This window comes from Zosterops lateralis (genome assembly GCF_965231275.1).
Source record: "Zosterops lateralis genome assembly, chromosome: W".
Taxonomy (NCBI): domain Eukaryota; kingdom Metazoa; phylum Chordata; class Aves; order Passeriformes; family Zosteropidae; genus Zosterops; species Zosterops lateralis.
In genome coordinates, this window is record NC_139801.1 from 18,382,554 (window position 1) to 18,402,517 (window position 19,964).

The following is a 19,964-nucleotide window of genomic DNA, read 5'->3' on the forward strand; positions in this document are numbered from 1 at the left end:
TTTGGCATAATTTCTGATGAATTATATCAGTTGTTAAAAATTAAAGTTCCCCACGGTAATGCTCTTTGTTATAGCTACAGTTAATTACAAATACAAAATAATTTTTTTTAAGTTTAGAAGCTGCACAATATTCTGTATAGTTAATATTCCTACCAGGATGGCTGGTCAGATCCATAGACCTGGTGCATCACTGGTTGTCAGACTGAGCATTTTGTGCCTTAAGAACTCAAAAAATCTGACAACAAAGTGGAGCAGAAGAATCTTATTCAAGATTATTGATTAGATATTGGCCTTTAAGTTCAAATACTTTATATTTTCCTGGTACCAGCAGTGAAAACCTGTACTGACACTGAGATAGAGTTAAAGCCTATGGTGAAAGGGAACTCTCAAAGGATTTATAAGTTCAGATAAGCTTTTGAAAATCTCTGCCCAAGTACCTGACTTTTTTTTTCTTCTTTTTTTTTTTAAAGCCTTTTGCACATACTCTGGTTCCAGCGGGGATTAAAATCTGTCATAAAACATTGATGTGCTGTTAAATTTAGAAAGCGTGCAGTGACTTTTAGAGAAAAAAAAGCTTATTATTGCAAACCTGGGTATGAATAGAACTTTTAAAAGCACCTGATACCTTCTGGGATTTGGGGTGTGTACACACACACACATACACACACACACATATATATATATATATATACATTTACACCTTTTAGCCCACAATTCTAACTGTGGCAGGGACACCTTCCATAGACCAGATTGATTTGATTGAAAACTTCTTTGTTGTTTATTTTGCTAAAAAAAGTATCTTCATGAGGCAGCTCTAAGGTTAAAGCATTACAGTAGAAAGTAGAGAGTGTTGTTCTCTCTGAGATTAAGTCTGCATCTAATCTGGGCAAATGCTCTCAAATTTTGAGGCATAGAGAGGTTTTTAGTTGGAAATTATGGTAATATCTTGACATGCCAGTGATTCAAAAAGCTGGATAAAGAATGTACTCACACACAGGGGCACCCACTCCACTTGAGATTTTTTGAGTTTCCCCATCTCTTCTGGGAGATGAGACCCAAATTCTTCTCAGGGGTTCTGGCCCTGAGCTGAAACTGCTTGAAATATTTTTGGAAATGGTGACCTTTAGCTTCAGTCACACACGCCTCAGTGGGATGCTTTGTATCTTGCAGCTGATACAAAATCCAGATGCCATAGCCAGGGCTCCAGAGCTGTCCTTGGATTTCCAGATGAGTAACTGTACAGTGAATGGAAATACAACCTATAAATTTAGGCAGTTAACCAGTTAACTTATTCATTGTGACAACTTTATTTGTTTAACTTCTGTGGATAGTGTCAAATGAGATATTAGAAAGCTTCATGCTTTTGCAAACGTCTGAAAGAAAACTTCCCTGAAGGGATTTCACTGGAATTTGCTATAATTAGGAAAAATAAGAGTACAGTCCCCAAAGCAAAATAGATGCACACAGCACCCATCCTACAATTCTGTTAAATTAATTCTTTCACATTAGGTTCAAACATTTTCAGGCATAGACTTTTTGAAGGAGTGTGCTTTAGGCAACACACAGAAATTTGAGAATAAATCTTTTCATATGAATGTTGTCTGAGAGTTCAGCTCAGCTCCTCTCTGACCTACAAACTTTGCTTTGACAGATGGGTTTAATTTGTCAGACCCACTGCTACTGTCCATGTAATGGGGCTTCTGCTTTGAAGGTGTTTCTGTGGATTTGCATTAAGATTTTGAGATCTTTATCTGGAAGGCAGGATAACAAAATCATTGCATAGTTGTAGTGATGTAGAATATCAGTTAAAGGATGTATTCAAAGATGCATAAGAATTTTACTTCAGGAAATGGGTTAACTAAGGCACTTCTCTGCCAGGGTAATTTTTAACAAAGGAAATTTTCCAAGTTGAAGAGCAGAATTCACCTAATTATCACAGTTGGTAGGGATGATGTTGTCATTTGGTAGCCAAAATAGGTTTTTCAGTTGCATAAGACATGTATTTTTACCAATTTCACTCTGCTTCAATCATATTTATAATCATAAGGATAAAGTTCATTTGGTTTGTTCTTTTGTTTTTAAAGTGCGCATGGTCGGAGTAGAGAAGATAGTTTGGAGATACAGATATTCTTCTGCAGCAGAACTGTTCATACATGTACATTTTCTTGACATATATGATTGTTTTCTGTTCCCTTAACCACTTGCTCTTGACTTTCATACACCTGTAGCTTTTACAGTGCAAAGAATTAAAATTATCTGTTTATTCTTGGTTAGTTCTTAGAATAAAGACTTCTCCACTTGTAGTTCCAGTTCGATATGAGGGATTCCACTGACTTGCTTTTCTTTGTAGTGTAAAACCCTGTCTGGGATTTGTGACCACATCATTTCGCTGTCATCTGACTCTCTGGTGTCCCAGTCAGCACATCTCGAGGTCGTTCACCTCACCAGCATCCTGCCCAGTGAGGGATTGGTAAGTAGCAAAGCAGTTTCAAGTTTAACTCTTAGAATGCTCAGCACAAGCCTCAGTTCTTCAGGGTAATTTGGTTTTTGAATTTATCAAGAAATCAAAATGTATTTTCATGTAATGTCCTATTTTTTTTTTTTTGTAAGCTGAATCAGATTTCTGAAGGTGGTTTAATTGACATTTTTCTAAACAAAGGGATTTTTTGGGGATTTTTAAAATTAAAACCTGTTTTACCTAGGGCTTTGCATGTAACTGTATGAGTTGTTAGATCTATGATCCTTTGATAGCCAGACAGCAGTTTTTGGAATGTACTGAAATAATCCCCAAATGCAAACACGTACAAATAAAGTTAACTAATATCACTAATGTGCTTTCAAAATGATTAGTGGAAGGTCTGTGTCTTGGACTTATATAAATGGAGTTATAGTCCTCCCTAATTATCAGTTCAAATAAAACTTTCAGAAGTATCAATTCAGGAGCAAAATAAATCTCTTTTATTTGTAAATTGTTGCTCACTGAGCTGCCTGGTTGGATGGCTCTGGACATCCCAGCTGCTCTGCATTAGTTGTGGGTCACAGCAGTGAAATGTTATGCAGAGACAATTTCAGAATTATTTGGCTACGGCTTTTAAATATTAATGTACTGATACCTTTTTTGGACAATGGATTTTTGTGACATTTTAGTGGTCGGTGGGTAAAGATTTCTGCCTCCCCTCTGTAGTCCCTTACTTTGCAACCATTTGATATTGGTGGGCTGTAGGAACATCAGGATTGTGCTTGGGAGCCCAAGATCCCAATAAAAGCTGGAGTGGAAGGTGGCACTGCAGGCACTGGGATCTTCTCACTTGCACTCCTCAAGAGCCAGGCTGCTTTTCCCAGCACAATCTCCTAGATTGCCTTCAGCTGCCTTCTCAGAATTATTTTTATTTTCTCTCTACAAGAAGAGTAGTTCAGGAATGTTGCTTCTGGGTTGAAGGAAGCAGTCATAGGAGGAAAAAAAGGGGGAAGGGGGGAGTGAAATTGGCCATGAGGCTTGTCCACAGAAAATCCCCAAACTGACAAATCAAAATCCATTTGAGTGCCACTCTACACCTTGTGACATGTTTCCTGTTTGTAATTCAGCATGATTTACAGATTTTAAATTTCTGTTAGTTGATACATTTTGTATTATTCCAACATCTTCTTCTTTGTTCTGACATTGAATAGCAACAAACGTCATACGCAAATCCTGTCAGAGTTACAAGGGCATAATTACTCTGAGGTATGCCTATTAATCTGAGAATGACATATTTTAATAACATGAGAGGATGTTGTGTGACTGCACAATTTTACTTTATTCTTAGGCTGATTTAGTCAACAAAGAACATTACCACAGCATAAACCACATTTAATTTTAATTCCGTGGCATTACAGATGCTCAGCCCAGTGTGTAATCCTGAGCACAGATACAATTCCCTTGCTGTGCTGCTGCATCCTTATGGCCAAACATGTTCCCTTTATGGCCCAGTTTTCCCTCCAGGTTGGATTTATGGGTTAGTGCAGGGTACCCAGGAAATACAGGTCAGTACATTTGCATTAGATATGCTGTGAATGTCCCAGTGCTTTTGACTTACATTAGGATTACTACACCCTGTAGGACAGCACTCTGTATGGCTTTCCTTTCTATGCAGAAATGAGATGTATTTGTGCTGGTCTAATTAGGGGAAAGTTCATTATCAGTGCTGCAGAGAAGCTGAACACAGAGATGCATTTTCCTCAGAGATGATGGAGCACAATGGACTTGGTGTTGCTGATGCTTCCCATGCAATGATGGCTCTGGACCTAGGACAGGGGGTAGACTGGTGGAGAACAGGAATGGAATCTATCCCAAAACTTGCATTTCCTGTGGGGAGCTGAGATTTCCTGGTGTGCAGGCTGAAGCAGGTGTCTGTCAGGAGCTCTTGGCAGGAATTGCCCATGGAGTGTGATTTAAGCTCTGGAGTGACCAAGGTGAGAGTTGTTCGCTGAGATGTTGAGGCCTTTCATGTGGTTCACATTCCTCTTTTTTCCTGGTAGAACTTGAGGCAGCCAGGACCTGTGCTGGAATGCTCCTGGCTAGATGGACTCGGGCTGGAAGAACCCCTGTGTGGTTCTCCATCCACAACGTGCCCACAAGTTAAGAGCCAACAAAAGAGCAGTGAGTGGGCACTGCTGACAGAGGATGAGACAAATACTGCAATCAAAATTGCCTGGTGTAATAAATGAAAAGCTAGACTTGCCAATTCATCAAGCAATATAGCAAATTTATTAATTTGTTCGATAAAAGAGTGAGCAATTACAGTGCCAGGTTTGTGGGGGTCACCGCCCCAAGCAACGCACAAATTCAGCTCTCGAGCTGTGGTCTTCTTATACCATTCTTGGCACTTCACTTCCCCAAATTTTAGGTTTTTTCTGCTTGCTTTTCTTCATAACCTGAAGTTGCGGTTTTTGAAGATCTGTTGGGGAGGTGGTCCAAGATGGTCTTCTGATGTCTCTCCAGGCCCCCCATTCTTCTTTTAAAATATCTTTTTCCACTAGCATTATTTTTGGTTATATAGTTTGCTTAACAAGCATATATATTTTGTTAGTCAGCATACATTTTGCAAGCCTCCTTTCAGTCATTACACAACCCAAAACTAGCAGGGCCCCAACACCTGTCTGCATGAGGCCTGTCCTGGTTTAGGATGAATTAGGGGAGAACCTCCAAAGGAATCCCCTAATAACAAAACCTCTACCACCCCTCCCCCAGCCCTGGGTTTGGGAAGGAATTTCTCGAACAAAGTGGAAAAAACTGGTTTATTGACAAATGAAAATACACCCTCCGACACCAGGGAAAATGAAAAAAACCCCTCAGGTTACTGTGAGGGGGTGGGCGCAGAGCTTCTTTCGTGGGCCCCGGAGATCCTCGGACTTCTCAGGTCAGGTCAGATCCAGTGCCGGTCCAAAACTTCAAAAAGCGGGGGCAGGGGGGGGGGGGAAGAAAGGGAAAGGAAAAAAACGGAAACAGCGAAAAACAAGCAGCGGAAAGAAAAAGACAGCGGCAAGCGAAGCGAAGCAAGCCCAGAGAGAGAGAGAGTGCCAGCTGAGCCAACAGCAAAACAGTCCCAGCCCCCTCCCCGAAAGGGAGGGGGGGGACAGGACAGCTGCTAGACATAACAAGGTAGTCCACGATATGGGATAGGAGGCACCATCAACCCAGAACAGGCCTCTCTCTGAGTTACAAAACCTCAAAATCAGCATGTTTCAATATATCTCTGTGAAGCCTCTCAGTTTATATTAGTCCCAGTTCCCCTTTACAAATTCTTCTATACTTGTACAAAGGACAGTTTAAAACTTATACAAGATAATCAAACAATTACAATTTTGTTGTTAAAACAGTTAGCTAAAAGCCTACTGTTATACAGTTGCCTTGTTAAACTCCACTTCCATGCCTTACTTAGCTGATTTAAAACTCTTCTTTATAGTAATTCCATGGTCTCTGTTGACACGAATCACAAACTGATTTCTCACACTGGCAATTTCTCCTTTTTTCCCCCCTTTTATCCCTTAGATGAAGTGAAATCACAGTCGATGAGTAAGCTTTCTGTGCCTAATTGTGAAGGCGCTGTAATGTGTTAGGTTGGAAAGTTCCTTGCAATCAATTTTGCTGACACTGTGTTCTGTTTATAAGAAAATATAAAAAAGGACTATAAATGGGAATAAAAGAAAAATCATGTGAAAAGGAAAAGAAAACATCAATCAGAATCAAATATAGATCAGAGAAAATAATTACAAATGGCTTTCTCATGCGGATTTTTTCCACAGGATATCTGCTCCATTCAAGAGAAAAATGAGTACTATTCAGTGAATGGAAAGTATTCAGAGTTCCGTTTTTATCCTTATCATTCAGTGTAGGGTTTGAGACCTGATTTACCACACTTCAGCTTAGCTCTGCAGTCCCTGGAGTTACTAATTTCATTGTGAGTTGTTTTATTTATTTTTTATATGGCCTTACTGAGTGCTTCACAGACACTAATTAATTCATCCTCACAACACACTTGTGAAAAGGATACTGCAATTTTAGTTTTAGAGGTAGGAAGCTAATGCACAGCAGTTGGTGTCAAAACCACCAAAAATGTGGTTTTCAGGAGCGGCTTACTGTACAATTTTTCAGAACATTTGTTACCTTTATAGCATAAATTTAAAACACAGGCTCTCTTTGATTTAAGTGTAGCTCTGATTTTCAGAGCTACTGAGAACAGGGTTCATCCAGGGTTGGCACCTAGAAAACAAACACAATTATTTGCCATTGGAGAAAAGTGTGTTGTAAATCACTCAGAGTTAATTCAGTTATCTGGAATGATAGTCAGCTGACTAAATTATGAGTCTTCCCAAATTTTCAAAACTCCATTTGCAAAAAATTTATTACATGCCTTCTAATTTCTTCCCCAAATGAGCCAAGGAATCCTATTGACATTGCACAAGCTCACACATAAACTGAATTAATTTCCAGGTCCAAGTCCACACAGTTGCTGCACAGAGTCCGAACTCCTGCAGGGCGGTGTCTGCATGTTTAATTGTGTAAATTAATTCTGGATCATAAAGCATTTTCACAAAGGGACTTTAAGTCTTTGGAACATGCATCTTCAGTTCTAGCATTTTCGAACTTTCCATCTGTGCTTTTATGAGTTTATAGTCTATGAGTTTATAGTCATCCTTTTTTTTTTTTTTTCCTCTCTGAAATACCTTCTTTTGCATTCAGCTTTATTAAAATGTGGCCTTATCTCCAGTCTTCCCAGGACACTCTCTGTGCTGTGGTTTCCTGGCAGTTTGCTGGAGAAAGGAATTTGCATTGGGAGCACTCAGTTTGGGTTCTGTTCTATGTCCTGGGGACTCTGTTTGCATCCTGATCTCTGCAGGCATTTGTTGGCCTCCAGAAATATATTGGGCTTTTTCCTCTCTTTTTCTATTCCTTCCCCAGCTTCACTGGTCAAACTGCTTCCTCCTTTTCCCTATTTTGCCACTGATTTTTCAGTGACAAATACTGAAACACCCTCCATATATTTTCTTTTTCATTTTGAAGTAACTTTAAAGATTGTAAAGCACTTTTTCTCCTGAACTGTAGTACTGGGTATGGTAAGACCATTAATATCTGAAGCGCACAGCATAATCAGCACAAACAAGAGGTCTGGAAGGTAAAGCTTTGTTTCAAACAATCAATTTGACAAACTTCAAATGAATTCCTGCACTAAAAAAGTATTAAATTGTGAGAATCACCATTACCTCTGGCCGAACATGCACACATATATTTTTAAGAAATCAAATAGAATAAAATAACATTGTGATTTTAAAAAATTGCCTCCCCACTTTAATTTTTTTGGCTTGATGGATCCACAATAAGCCCTTGAGCCAGGAGTTTGGGTTTCTGTTGGCAGCTCCTGAGCTTGCTGCTAAATCCTTGGGAATGAAGGTTGATAAAAGGCTGGGAGAACCTTGCTATGATTTACCTCTTTCTATGCCCAGAGCCAGCTTTGGAACAGTTTTGCTGTCACATAAACAGGCAGCATTTTATTGGAGATGTTGGTTATAAAGCTATAGGATGGGATCATAGAATGGTTTTTGAGATTCGGAGCTTTTTTCCCCCCTCCTGCTCTTGGATGATTGGGGATTGTCCATAGTGAGAGATTATTACAGCCAGTATTATTTCAGATGAAACTTTTTTTTTTAATCTTCTGAACTTGATGTCCAGCTCATCTATCCAGAGATACTTCTGTGTAACATGCAGCTTTAATCTTATTTGATGAGATTAATGATTCCTCTTAAGCAGGAGATTCTAAACGGGGAGGCAGTTGGGGTTTTATTGTTTGGGTTTGTATCTTCTAATGTCTGTGGAATGTTTTCTTCTTTCCTTCTGGAATAAAGGAGGACTTTTATCCCTCTTCCTTTCACTTTTTTATTCTTTTTCTCTGTTTTCTGACATTCCCCCTGCTGATAGAAACAGTGTGATCTGACACACTTTAATTAAGATGTACACTGCTAATATCCAGAGCCTTCTTAATTTTTCCGCAGAGGGAACTTTTCCTGTTTCATTCTAAGAATTTAAGGAAAGCAAAGATTGTGAGCATAAATTTTTTTTATGAAACCAACTGTGTAATGTTGGAAAAACAAAAAAGCTGAACAAACAGCCAAGCTGTCAGATGAACAGAACCTCCTTTGTGAAGGATTATTATCATCTATCCAGTGTCCAGCACCTTTTCAAATAGTGCTTCTTTTTCTGTGGCATTTGTAATTTAAGGTGATGGAAGCCAATCTTTCCCATTTTCACAAGAAAGGAATTGCAAGGAAGACAAGAAGAAAATGTAGGATGTGAAGGTAGCTTTTTTGTGGGAATATGCCTTGCCTAAAAATGTCAGGGTGTTCATCTAATTATTTAGAATTATTTTTAAAGGCTTACAGAAACTTGACAAAATTCCATCATGCTTGACATATAAAGGTTCTCATAGCCTAAAAGCCAAACCAAAACCAAATCTACTTATACAGAAGAATAAAAGAAGTTACTATCTTCAATATTTTGAGGAGTGGAAGTTGTCTTGCAGGAAGGAAAGTAGAGGTCTTTAAATTTGGGCAAATGACTGCAACATATAAGACACAAAAAAAATTTTGAGAGGGACTTTGTAATGGTATGAAATTTAAACAAAAAACTCCATCACCTTCTCAAAGCACTAGCATGGCATTTGTTTAAATGCATCTGTGTAACTTTGACAGTTGAAATAAGATTAAAGAACCATTTTTTATGGTGCAAAAGATCAAGGGGTGCAAGATTTCCCATGTCATTTGTGGCTTTACAAATCTGCATCTTTGCTGTCACTGCTTCCCTGTGCTGGAATAATTGTTGACACTTAAAAACACACTCCTGTCATTATATCCTGGTTAATTAACCAGATGATTCTGCAAGAAAATTTTCAAGGAAATTCCCCTGACAACTGGATATGCTGTTTTCTGGAGAAAAGTCTCTTCAAAATTTGGATTTTAAATGGCTGATGCCTTCCCATATGTTTTCAAAGGTCAGATTTTAATTAAAAACCTTTAATTCACTTTGTCTCTAGGGGACAGTGACAGAGTTACTCAGAAACAGCCGGGTTTCTTGATTTGATGGCTGAGAAACATTTCCTTGAGCTCTAACATAGGTTGGTGTCATTCTTTAGAGTTTGTCTGACATATCAGTTATTAAAGAGCAACTATTTATTTCTAAATGTTGGCCAATCTGAGCCATCTTCACAAAGTGAGAATTCTTGACTCTTGCCTTATCTCGAGATAATGGGTAAAGCTTGTTATTATTTCCTCTGAGATCATTGTTGACATTCAAGAATAAACCAGAGACACTAAAACCCCACTCTTGAAAAAAAGAAAAAAAAAGAGATTAATCATTTTGAAAAAGGACTCCAGTGGTATTTTGCTTCTAAGGGCAGGAAATGGACCAGTATAGGAACAGAAGGAAGATTGGGAATTGAGTCACTGAGATGAACAGAGCAGAGTAGGTTCTGATAGGGAAGGACACAGTAGGAAAGGCCTGGTAGGACAGGAATGGACATTCCTGAGTTTGCAGAGCCAGGAGGAAGGTGGACAGAACCTGGGTGGAGAGGGCAGCAGTGGAAACTGGAAGGAAAGAGGTAGGAGAACCCTGCAGAGCAGGACTCACTCTGCACATCAGATGTAGGTGCCACTCTAGAAGGGTCTCTGCCATGTTGACCAAACCTGTGCATGTACCTGGTCACTCCAATTGAGGTGGCCAAACAATTCTCTGGATATCACTGCCTAAGCTGAATCACATGAAGTAAAAAATTAATATAAGAACTTTTATATTTTGAAGAGGTGTCATGTCTCTGCCTCGGCCAGCCCTGACACCTCGACAGTAAAGGGTACGGCTTGGTAGCAGGATGAACCACACTGATCCCTGTGAGTTCTTGTTTGCCCGAAGGAGTGAAGCAACGACAGCAGGAAACAAAGAGGGAGGCTGTTCAGGGTTAACTGCTGGCTTTATTCATCAGGGTATCTGCCCCAGCAGACACCCCTCAGCAGAAGCAGCGGGGAAGAAAGGTGAGGGAAAAAAGCAGGAAACCCCCCAATGTAACACGTTTTATTGGGAGGAGGAACTCAGGGATGGGTTTAACTGGGGACAAATCAGGGACCAAGGGGGTATGGCTCTCCAGGTAAATGACACACATTGTAACAAATCAATAACTCGGGTGGGGAGACAGCTGAAGTCTGGTCCAATCACTTGAGGTCCTTACTGGAACTTTCCAGACTTGGGAGAGACCCCAAAGTGACAGACAAGAGCCAGGGGCTGTATAACTTATGATTGACATATAACTGGGGTTGGGGTAAAACCAATAAGGGTGGAACATGGGTGACATGGGGCAAACCATTACAAATTTTAAAAAGAATATAGAACAAGTAACAAATACATACATAAAACTGATAAAACCAAAACCACACCACTACAATATTTTTTTACCTAGAATAATCTTTCCAGCTTTTCAGGTAAGAGATATGTCAAGGGGATGGTCTGCTCCTGTTATGGTCAACAAGAAAGAAGCTCATTATTTTTCTTTAGGGAAAACAAGGATGAAAGCTCTGTGTAGGATAATTTGAAAGCTATGAGTCATTCACTAAAATTGTTTATTTTTTTAATATATACTTAAATTTTAATAACTAGGATGAAAGAGCAGATAGCAAAATGCAGGGTAATTCTGTGTGATTAGTCAGGTTTTATGTCTCTCTCATGGCATCTGTTAAGCGATAAAATTATAATTTGATTTTTTCCAAAAATACACAGAGATAAACAAGTGTCTAAGAACTTTATGAAGAAATAAGTGGCAAAATTTAGTGAAAAGTTTATCACTCTGTCCTCTTGTGGCCTTAAAGATTTTAATCTATTGGGTTTTTTGAGCGGGGAATGAATCTCGCCAAAGCAAGTGGGATGTTAGGACTGTGATATTAAATTTGATATAAAAGTGTGGCTGGAAATGTGTTCTTGAAGCTCACCAAGTGCTAAAAGAGCAGGAATGTTGTGTAATGTTCTCATGGAAAGTTCACCATGGAAATTCAGCATAATTCACACTAAATGGGCAAAATTTCTGCTCCAGATTTTTAATGGAGATTGTCCATGGGAGCCTTCAGTTTTCCAGCATCCAGCACTCCTGTTTGTGTCTTTGAGTTGGCAAAGAGAATTTTGTCTCTTTAGTTGCTGAAGGGACCACAGAGACAACAGAACAGCAAACACTGATAAAATTAAAAATCTCTAAAGAAGGAAATTCTGAAAGGTTCACCAGTAGCTTCTTTCTTCCAATTAATCCCATTTTATAAAGCTGATTTCAAGATTTCTTGCCAATCTTGGCAAGACTGAATTTGGATCTTTGGTTTTTTACAAATGAAGTTGTTTATAAAGCAGAATAATTTAAGAGAAAAAGTGAGATGGGGAGTAAAATCTAAAGCAGAGTTTCCTATGCAACAGAGTTGAGCAACCAGCCAGCAATCACATTTGGACAATCTTTATTTTTAAGGTTTCAATAAATTTAAAACTTGCTGAAATGGAATTAGTTTACATTAAGGTAGAAGCTACATTTTCTCATGAAAAATCCAAACACAGCTGTCGTCCCTGCATTTCTTGGTTTCAAGTGTTTGAGTCTTTGCAGCAGTTTCTCACGCTGCTTCATGTAAACAATATTGTATTCTTAGAATTTATCTGTATGTTTTGCATTCTTGTTCTCTGAGAGAGAACTTGACTGATGGTCATATTGACCAATGGAGTCAGGAGGTTGTAACCTCTTTGGGCCAATCTTGGCCCTCTGTACAAAATGTATATAAGCCTTTGGAGTCAGATAATAAAGAGCATTCCATGTTTCACCAAGCTGCTGCCTGCTGTCCTCTGTGAGGCTCCACTCCCACGTCACAACGTGTTGCCCCTCTAAAGGTGTGGGGTAACAAGTGGTGATCCCAGACGTGTGAGAACGGGGCCCCTCGTCACAAGTGGTGACCCTGGACGTGTGGGAACAGGGGTCTCCCGTCACAAGTGGTGACCCCAAGTGTCTGGACTGCAGCTGGGTCACATCTGCTGACCCTTTGTGTCTGAACGGCACATCTGGACACTGTCCGTGTCTGAACGGACTCCTGACGTGGGAGAACAGGTCACACCGGTGACCTCCGACTGTGAGAGAACTGCACGTCGGTGGACCTGTCTGCCCAGTGAGAGACTGTAGCTGCTCTGCCTGAGGTAATCGTGGTAAGAGATAATGATCTCTAAACCCTCCTCAGATGAGGAAACCCTCATGGTGGACCTTTGCCTTGAGGTCCTGTGGAGAGAAGAAGTCTCCTTTCCTGGAGATGCTCTCCAGAAATTGTTCTATTATGCTAGAACTCATGGGTTTTTTTGCAGCCTTGAAGAAGTTTTTTCTACAGCAGAGTGGAAGTCTTTGGGCGACTATCTGCTCCAGGTTTTCTTTGCAGATCGCAGTGTGAAGCTTTTGAAACTTATAGCGACCTGGAGCAGGCTGGAGAAAGTGCTGCCTAAATTGCAGCCTTCCAGCTCTGAGGACAGCTCCAGCCCCATCGGGCTGGGTTCCAGGGAAGACGGTGGAGTCATTCCTCCTTTCCCGGCTCCGCAGAGGCGGGCAGGACAGCCGACCCCCCTTCCTCGCAGCAGCATGGCAGGAAGCCTGCCTGCACTCAGCGCACCAGCTGAGGCGGGCACGGGGTCTTTTGCAGAACCCGTCCCTACCCACGCCTTATCGGCGCTGGAGTGTGGAAAACCTCGGGGCTTCTGAAAGCCCCTCAGGATCGGCCCCCCCTCCCAGTCCCGAGCCGCTGCTGAAAAAGCGGCGGCGGAGGCGAAAGGTCGCCTCCCCCACTTCCCTCCCTCCCCGTGCTTTCCTGGCCTTGGAAGCGCCGAGAGCGCTCTTGGATGGGGGGGGGCGGGGTGGTTTTTGGGGACTGTCCGCACTGTGGAATGTCAATAAGGTATTCCGTGCGGGGCAGAGCGGCCCCAAGGAGTGAAGGGGCCAGCCCGCGGCAGGCTGTAAAGCCCGCCCGGTCTGTGCGGAGGGGCCCGCTGAGCCCACGGGGGACGGGGCGGCCCCAGAGAGGCGGCGGGGCCGGCCCGGAGCGGGCAACAGTGCCCACTCAACCCCTGCGGGAGGGAGCGGCCCCGGAGCGAGAAGAAACCCCCCCACAGGGGCCAGTCCCACCCATGAGAAGGGGCGGGGCGGCCCCGTGCCGAGTGGCAGCGAAGCTGTCCGGCATCGGAGCCACAGCCGTGGCTCCACTTGGGAATGCAGGGCCGGGACAGCCTCCCAGCCCCCCCGCTCCTCCCCGTGCCGATCGGGGCACTCCCCCCGCGCCTGTGGGGGCAGCGCATGGCAAGTGGGACACGCCTCCTGCAGCGCTGCCATCTCCCCCCGTGCCGGGTCAGGGCCGTGCGGAGAGGGCAGCGGCCGCCGGTCCCAAAGCGGCGCTGCGGGACATGCCCCTCTCAGCGCCGCGGTCTCCCCCCGCGCCGAGCAGGAGCAGCGCGAGGGAGGCAGCTGCGGCCGATCTGTCAATTTTAAAGGGACACCGCAATCACAAGCGGGTGTTCCCCTGCTGCAAGGGGTCCCGGGGTCCCGGATCTCCCTCAGTCTCGGATGATGTCCCAGCCGAGGCTGATGCTGTGGGTGGCCGTGGGTCAGCACGGCGCCCCCTGCAGGGCAGGGATGGATTCCCCAGCTCTGTGGGTGCGGTGAGAAAAACTCTCACCCCTGTCCCTGTGGAGCACACGGGACAGGAATCAGAGGCCCATGATGCCTCATCTAATGCTCAGGCCAGCAAGACTAATGCTAAGGCCAACAAGAAACAAAGAAAGAGAGTGCAAAAAAGAGGAATCACTCCCTTGTTTCTTTGTGGAAGGTGTGGACGGCCGAATCACATGGCAGATGTTTGCAAGGCAAGCCATGTGAAAGCCAACCTCTGTCAAAAGGGCAGTGGGGAGCAAAGTGGAAGTGTGCTCGGACAGAAGAGTCTTCCCAGTCCCCACAGCCGATGGAGGTCTGTGGGGAAGGCTTAATCCCCCACACACCTCTCCCTGTCAGTGTCCCTGAAGGGACCAAAATTGTTTAATTTGTGTTTGAGTTTTCTGTTCACAGGACAAAGAGTCAGTGGTGAGAAGGCAGTTGCTCTGAAGTACTGAGCTGCCTGGATTTCACTGGACTGTTGCTCTGATCAGAGACTGTCCTGGAACAATTTGGAACGGACATTGCGATTTTTTCCTTTGCTGTTTGGCAGCTGGAATGGACTGTCTTTCAAGATCCATTCATCACCCTTCGTGACTTGTTTGGGAGCTGTTGGACCAGGATCATCTGGAAATTTCAACCAGTCCTGGGATGTTCCTGTGTTCTGCATCGAAACAGAACTCTGGGGACTGGAGGTTTTTTATAAGTCCTCCAAAAAAGCCAATCCTCGATTCTGAATCTGAATGATTGTTTTATGTGATTCATTTGTATCCTGCAGGTATCACTGGCTGATGAATGTCCAATTCCTTGCACGTTCTGGAATGGGTCATTTTTGCCCCATCTGCCACAAGGCGGCAAAATATTGTTTGAAAAAATAAACAAACAATCAATTTTTTTTTTGTTTGAGCTAATTATTGCTCGATTTCAGCCGCAAAAATGGCAATCAATCATTTTTGTATGAGCTCATTGCTCGATTGATAATGCAGGCAACAATGCTTGTGAATTTGATGGGTGCAGATTTTTGTAAAATTCATACTCTCAGTATTATGGGAGGAATTTGAATGGAGCTTTGCAAGCAGTGTTTTTCTGCCAAATGCTCTGGAGCCATGAGCTGTTGCGAGTGGCAAGAATCCTTTGGATTTCCTTTTGCGGCCCAAAAATATTCAGAAATTTAGTGCAAGGGCCCACTGTCTTTACAGATGATTTGGGAGGATGAGGTAGGCCAGTGTTGTTTGGAAGGATGATTTTGAGGGCAAGTTTTGGAAGTCCCTGAGGATGGGCAGCCCATTTGGTTGTTTGGGGCTGCTGTCATGGCATTTCCACAGTTTTCCCAGAAACTTTTTCATTTAGTCATGGATTTAATTTCTGTGGTCAACATGGCACACAGATGGGTTGTTCAATTTAAAGAGAGTCAGCAATGTTGTTTGTTCCATTTGCTGAAGAACCTGCGTTGTGCCACAGAGGCCTGGTTCTTCAAAAACAAAAATGGGGAATGCAGGGTGAAACCCCGCAAATTCAATTGGCAAAGGCTTTGCATACCATGGAGCACCTTACAGGTGCCACAGAATTTCACTAACTCTGCAATGTGAAAAGCAAGAAACCGTGACCAAATGAAGGTCAACAAAGGAGGAACCACTGGTCCTCCCATGGGAACAGAAATTGAACTGTAGTTCATTTTCTTTTTTCCTTTTTTCTTTTTTTAAGGTAAAAAGGGTGAGATGTCGTCCCTGCATTTCTTGGTTTCAAGTGTTTGAGTCTTTGCAGCAGCTTTCTCACACTGCTTCATGTAAACAATATGTATTCTTAGAAATTATCTGTATGTTTTGCATTCTTGTTCTCTGAGAGAGAACTTGACTGATGGTCATATTGACCAATGGAGTCAGGAGGTTGTAACCTCTTTGGGCCAATCTTGGCCCTCTGTACAAAATGTATATAAGCCTTTGGAGTCAGATAATAAAGAGCATTCCATGTTTCACCAAGCTGCTGCCTGCTGTCCTCTGTGAGGCTCCACTCCCACGTCACAACGTGTTGCCCCTCTAAAGGTGTGGGGTAACACAGAGCCAGCTAGAGGAAGCTACTCAGGGCCTCTTCCAGTCACAATTTGATCATCTCCAAGACAGAGATTCCACAGCTTTGCCAGCCTGTTCCAGTGTTTTATTTTCCTGATGGTAAAACTGAAAAATAATTTCTTTCCAGAGTTCCTACTTGTCTCCTGCTTCTCATCCTCCCACTGTCAGGAAGAGTTTGCCTCCATCCCTTCTTAACCTTCCAGTTTAGGTACTTGTATAGAGCAATGTCACCTTAACTTCATAGGACTTTTAGGTTTTGGGTTTTTCTTGAGGGTTTGGGAGGTGGTGTTTGTGTGCCCCACCTTGCCTGAAGGTCTCCATTAGCATTCAGGAATCTGGAAATTGCTTTCTCTGAACAAAATGTTCTCAGTTATTGCTGGGGGCTCTAAACTTTGGGGCCGACAGCATAAGGTGATGCAGAACTATTGAAATAATAATAAATCAGCAGCACAATGTACCAATTAGATTAATTAGATTTCAAAATGTGATGGATAACCAACCGTGCTGTGTGAAGAGATGGGAAGCTCTGACCTGGCTCCTGAGAGGGAAACACATGAGCCACTGAGCCTCCCTGACATTTTGGGCTCTGAGTGTGTTTAGCTTCACAGATCCCTGCTCTGGTTGTCTCTCTCGATCTTGTCAGTCGCTTCCTTGAAGCAGAATTCTTGATGGACTAATTACAAAGCTCCAGTTAGTCCACTAAGCTCATTTTTTCCCCATAAATTAGCAATATGAGTACTGGTTCCTGTCTTTTCTGAGTTAGGTTCTGGCTTTGTTTTTACTGAATCAGGAACTCTTTGAAAATGGGGCATTTAAGTTTAAAAACTACTCCTGCTCATGCTTTTGATTTCAATCCTTCTTTTATGTCACTTGTAATAAAAAGAGGTCATGTTAAATATTTCAAATACTGAATAGGCACAAGTTTTTATGCTGATGCTCAGTGTTGAGCTCTGTTCACCAACTTTAGAATAAAAGAAAGCATTAAGTGAGAAAACTCTGCTATTTATAGTGGTCTTGATATAGATTTGTAAAATTTAGATTTGCAAATGTTAATTGACCACAGTTCCTTCCAGTCTGTTCAAATGTTATGGTCCTTAGAGCAAACCTATTATTTTAATTATCATGCAAATGTCCTGTATTTGTTTCCTATAAATATTAATTATCCTTTTTGCTCTTTTTTTCCAGGGAATGTATATCAAATCAACATATGATGGACTACATGTAATCACAGGAACAACAGAAAATGTAAGATTCTTATTTCAAAATAGTTTCATCACACTTACAATTATTTTCTGTGTATCTGCAGTGCATTTTGTAATATGTAAACTTGCTTTAAACCAAGACACTTTTTATTAATATCTTTTTTCCTTTTTTATATATATGTATCATATTACCTTTGTAAAGACGTAGAACCCTTGAAAATAGACATAGAAAAGCAGCTTTGTTGAAATTATTAATAACTAACACTATAATAAAGGAAATTCTCAAACTTCGGCCCTCAGTGATTCCTCAAATATGCCTTTCTAACAACATTCACACATTTTCTCTCTGGCACATGTGGTTTCCTTTATATTCAGTACATGATATTTTGTGTTTTCTATCAATTGTAGTAAATATACAGAAGAGATAAATTATAATTTTCATTGTAGCCCCAGAGATATTAAAAAACTGAACCAAAATCACAGTTTTGCAGCTCAAAGATCTGTTTGAGGGATCCCAGGGACACTAAAGAGTGTAACGGGAACAGCAGCAGAGCTTCTGAACATCCTCCTTGTTCCTTAACATGCGGTTCATAATTATAAATTTGAAAAAATTGAATTGACTTCAACTGCTGCCATCTAATTACTGTGACAGACTTCATAACACGACCCTTCTGGTTTTCATCTTGTCTTTTAGTCCCACTGCTCCCATTCAGGCTCAGGTCTATTCAAAGCTCAGAGCTGGGCAAGTGACAAGTTGAGATTTTATACAGCTGATATTGAAATTATGGATTGCTGATGCCCAAGGAACATAAAATGATCTCTGTGAGATCTAAATACTGGCTGGCAAGTGCCAGTGCTCTTCTGGCCCATATGGGTGATATTTTAATTGATTTAGATACATTGAGTAGTATTTATATGGGTTTTGTCAGTGCAAACCCATGGAAAGCCAGATGATTTGTATGTCACAATTTGGGAAGGCAATTCTAATGCAAATTAAACTTGAAATTTGTTTGTTTATATTGTGACCATTGCCAGCATTTAGATCTAAAAATAACTATATGTGTATCTTGGGTCCTGAAAATCATGACTGATCCATCTTGATTATGTTGGAGAGATTATGTTCATAGATCGAATTACTCATGCTGTAATTAATCCACTTTTTTACTGTAATTCTAATTAATTTCAGAAATATAATGCAGTTTTTAGGTAAAATATTGATATATTTACAATTGAAATTCACAGGAAGAGTTACTAAATTGCCAGCCACTAGAATTTTTATTTTTTTTATTTTGACTATCAAAACTTTTTTGCTATGACACCACCAGAAGAAGTTGCTTTTTTGGTTTTGCTAAAAGTGTAATCACATGTGCAGATAAAACAGCTTCAAAGACCTTTAACTTCTGGCATTTCAGCAAATTGAGTTTTTATTCCTTTTGAAGGGATAATTGACCTCAGAGCCAGTGTTTAATTAGCTCAGCCTCATCCAAGTCAGGAAGGCAACTAAAAAGAGAAAGAACCAGGCCTTTGCTTTTCCCAGTAATGTCATTATGAATGGTGGTGTTTGCTGCAGTTTCCTGCTTACCTCTCATGCCCCATTTAAAGCCAAAGAGTTTGTTAAAGTCATGTTGAATTCCAGGAACATTTCTGCTCCATGTTTGCTCCTGGGCTGCCAAAATTCCGCAAGTTTCCATGAAAAGGAGAAAGTGGCTCTGGAGCCAGGTGGTTCTTCATATCACCCACATGAAGTGTAGGGGTAAAATCCTGCTTGTTGTGGTGCAGAAGGACTCAGGGGCAGGAGGTGAGGTCTGACTGTTCTGCCCAGGGTTTAGCTCAGGAGTGACCGAAGCCCTATTAGAGATCAGGTGGGTGAGAGGCTGGAATGAGGCTGGTGTTGGGCAGAGAAAGGCTGTGAATGTAAAACCAGCAGTGGGCAAAAAAATCAAAGCTGTGCTTGGAATAGCCCAATCCCACTAGGAATTACCGTGTCCAGTAGTGGCTGTTTGCCCTTTTGGCTGACTGGGCAATAAATGCCATTTCCAGCTCTCAGAGCACTTCATGGCTCTGGCAGCAGGGGCTGACCACTTGGCCCCTCAGAGATGAGTCTCTCTGGTGTTTAACTCAGAAATAATTGTAGTCATTTCCTCATCTGTGGCAATTTTGGGTTTTTCTTGCATTGCCTCCTCTTCTCTTTGATCCTTTTATTTGCTTACCTTGTGTTTTTAATCTCCATTCACAAGAGGAAGGAGTGGGATTTTGGGTTGAACAGTGCAGCTGAGGAGCTCTTGCCTGCAGTGAGGTCATGCCCATAAACTTCTACACATCACTTTCAGTTCAGATAAATCCTTTCTTCCTTTGCATTTGACACGTGGCTCATGTGTTTATTGTGTTTAACAATTTATGTTTTAGGCTGGCTCCAGGAGATATCCAGGAACTCAGCTACATTTTGGTAGCAGCTGTTTCTCTGTGCAGTT

The 19,964-nt window shown here is 41.8% G+C and overlaps 1 protein-coding gene across 1 annotated transcript in view; it reads left to right on the forward strand.

Moving 5' to 3' along the window:
- Positions 1-19,964, forward strand: part of LOC310922088 (connector enhancer of kinase suppressor of ras 2-like) — a gene marked incomplete at its 5' end in the record, with an annotated part of 327,314 nt that overhangs the window by 210,284 nt on the left and 97,066 nt on the right. Inside the window, 2 exons of the mRNA XM_083882408.1 lie at positions 2,351-2,470; positions 17,477-17,536. Of these exons, the coding sequence (XP_083738534.1) occupies positions 2,351-2,470; positions 17,477-17,536 (180 nt within the window). The remainder of the gene's footprint in view (positions 1-2,350; positions 2,471-17,476; positions 17,537-19,964) is intronic.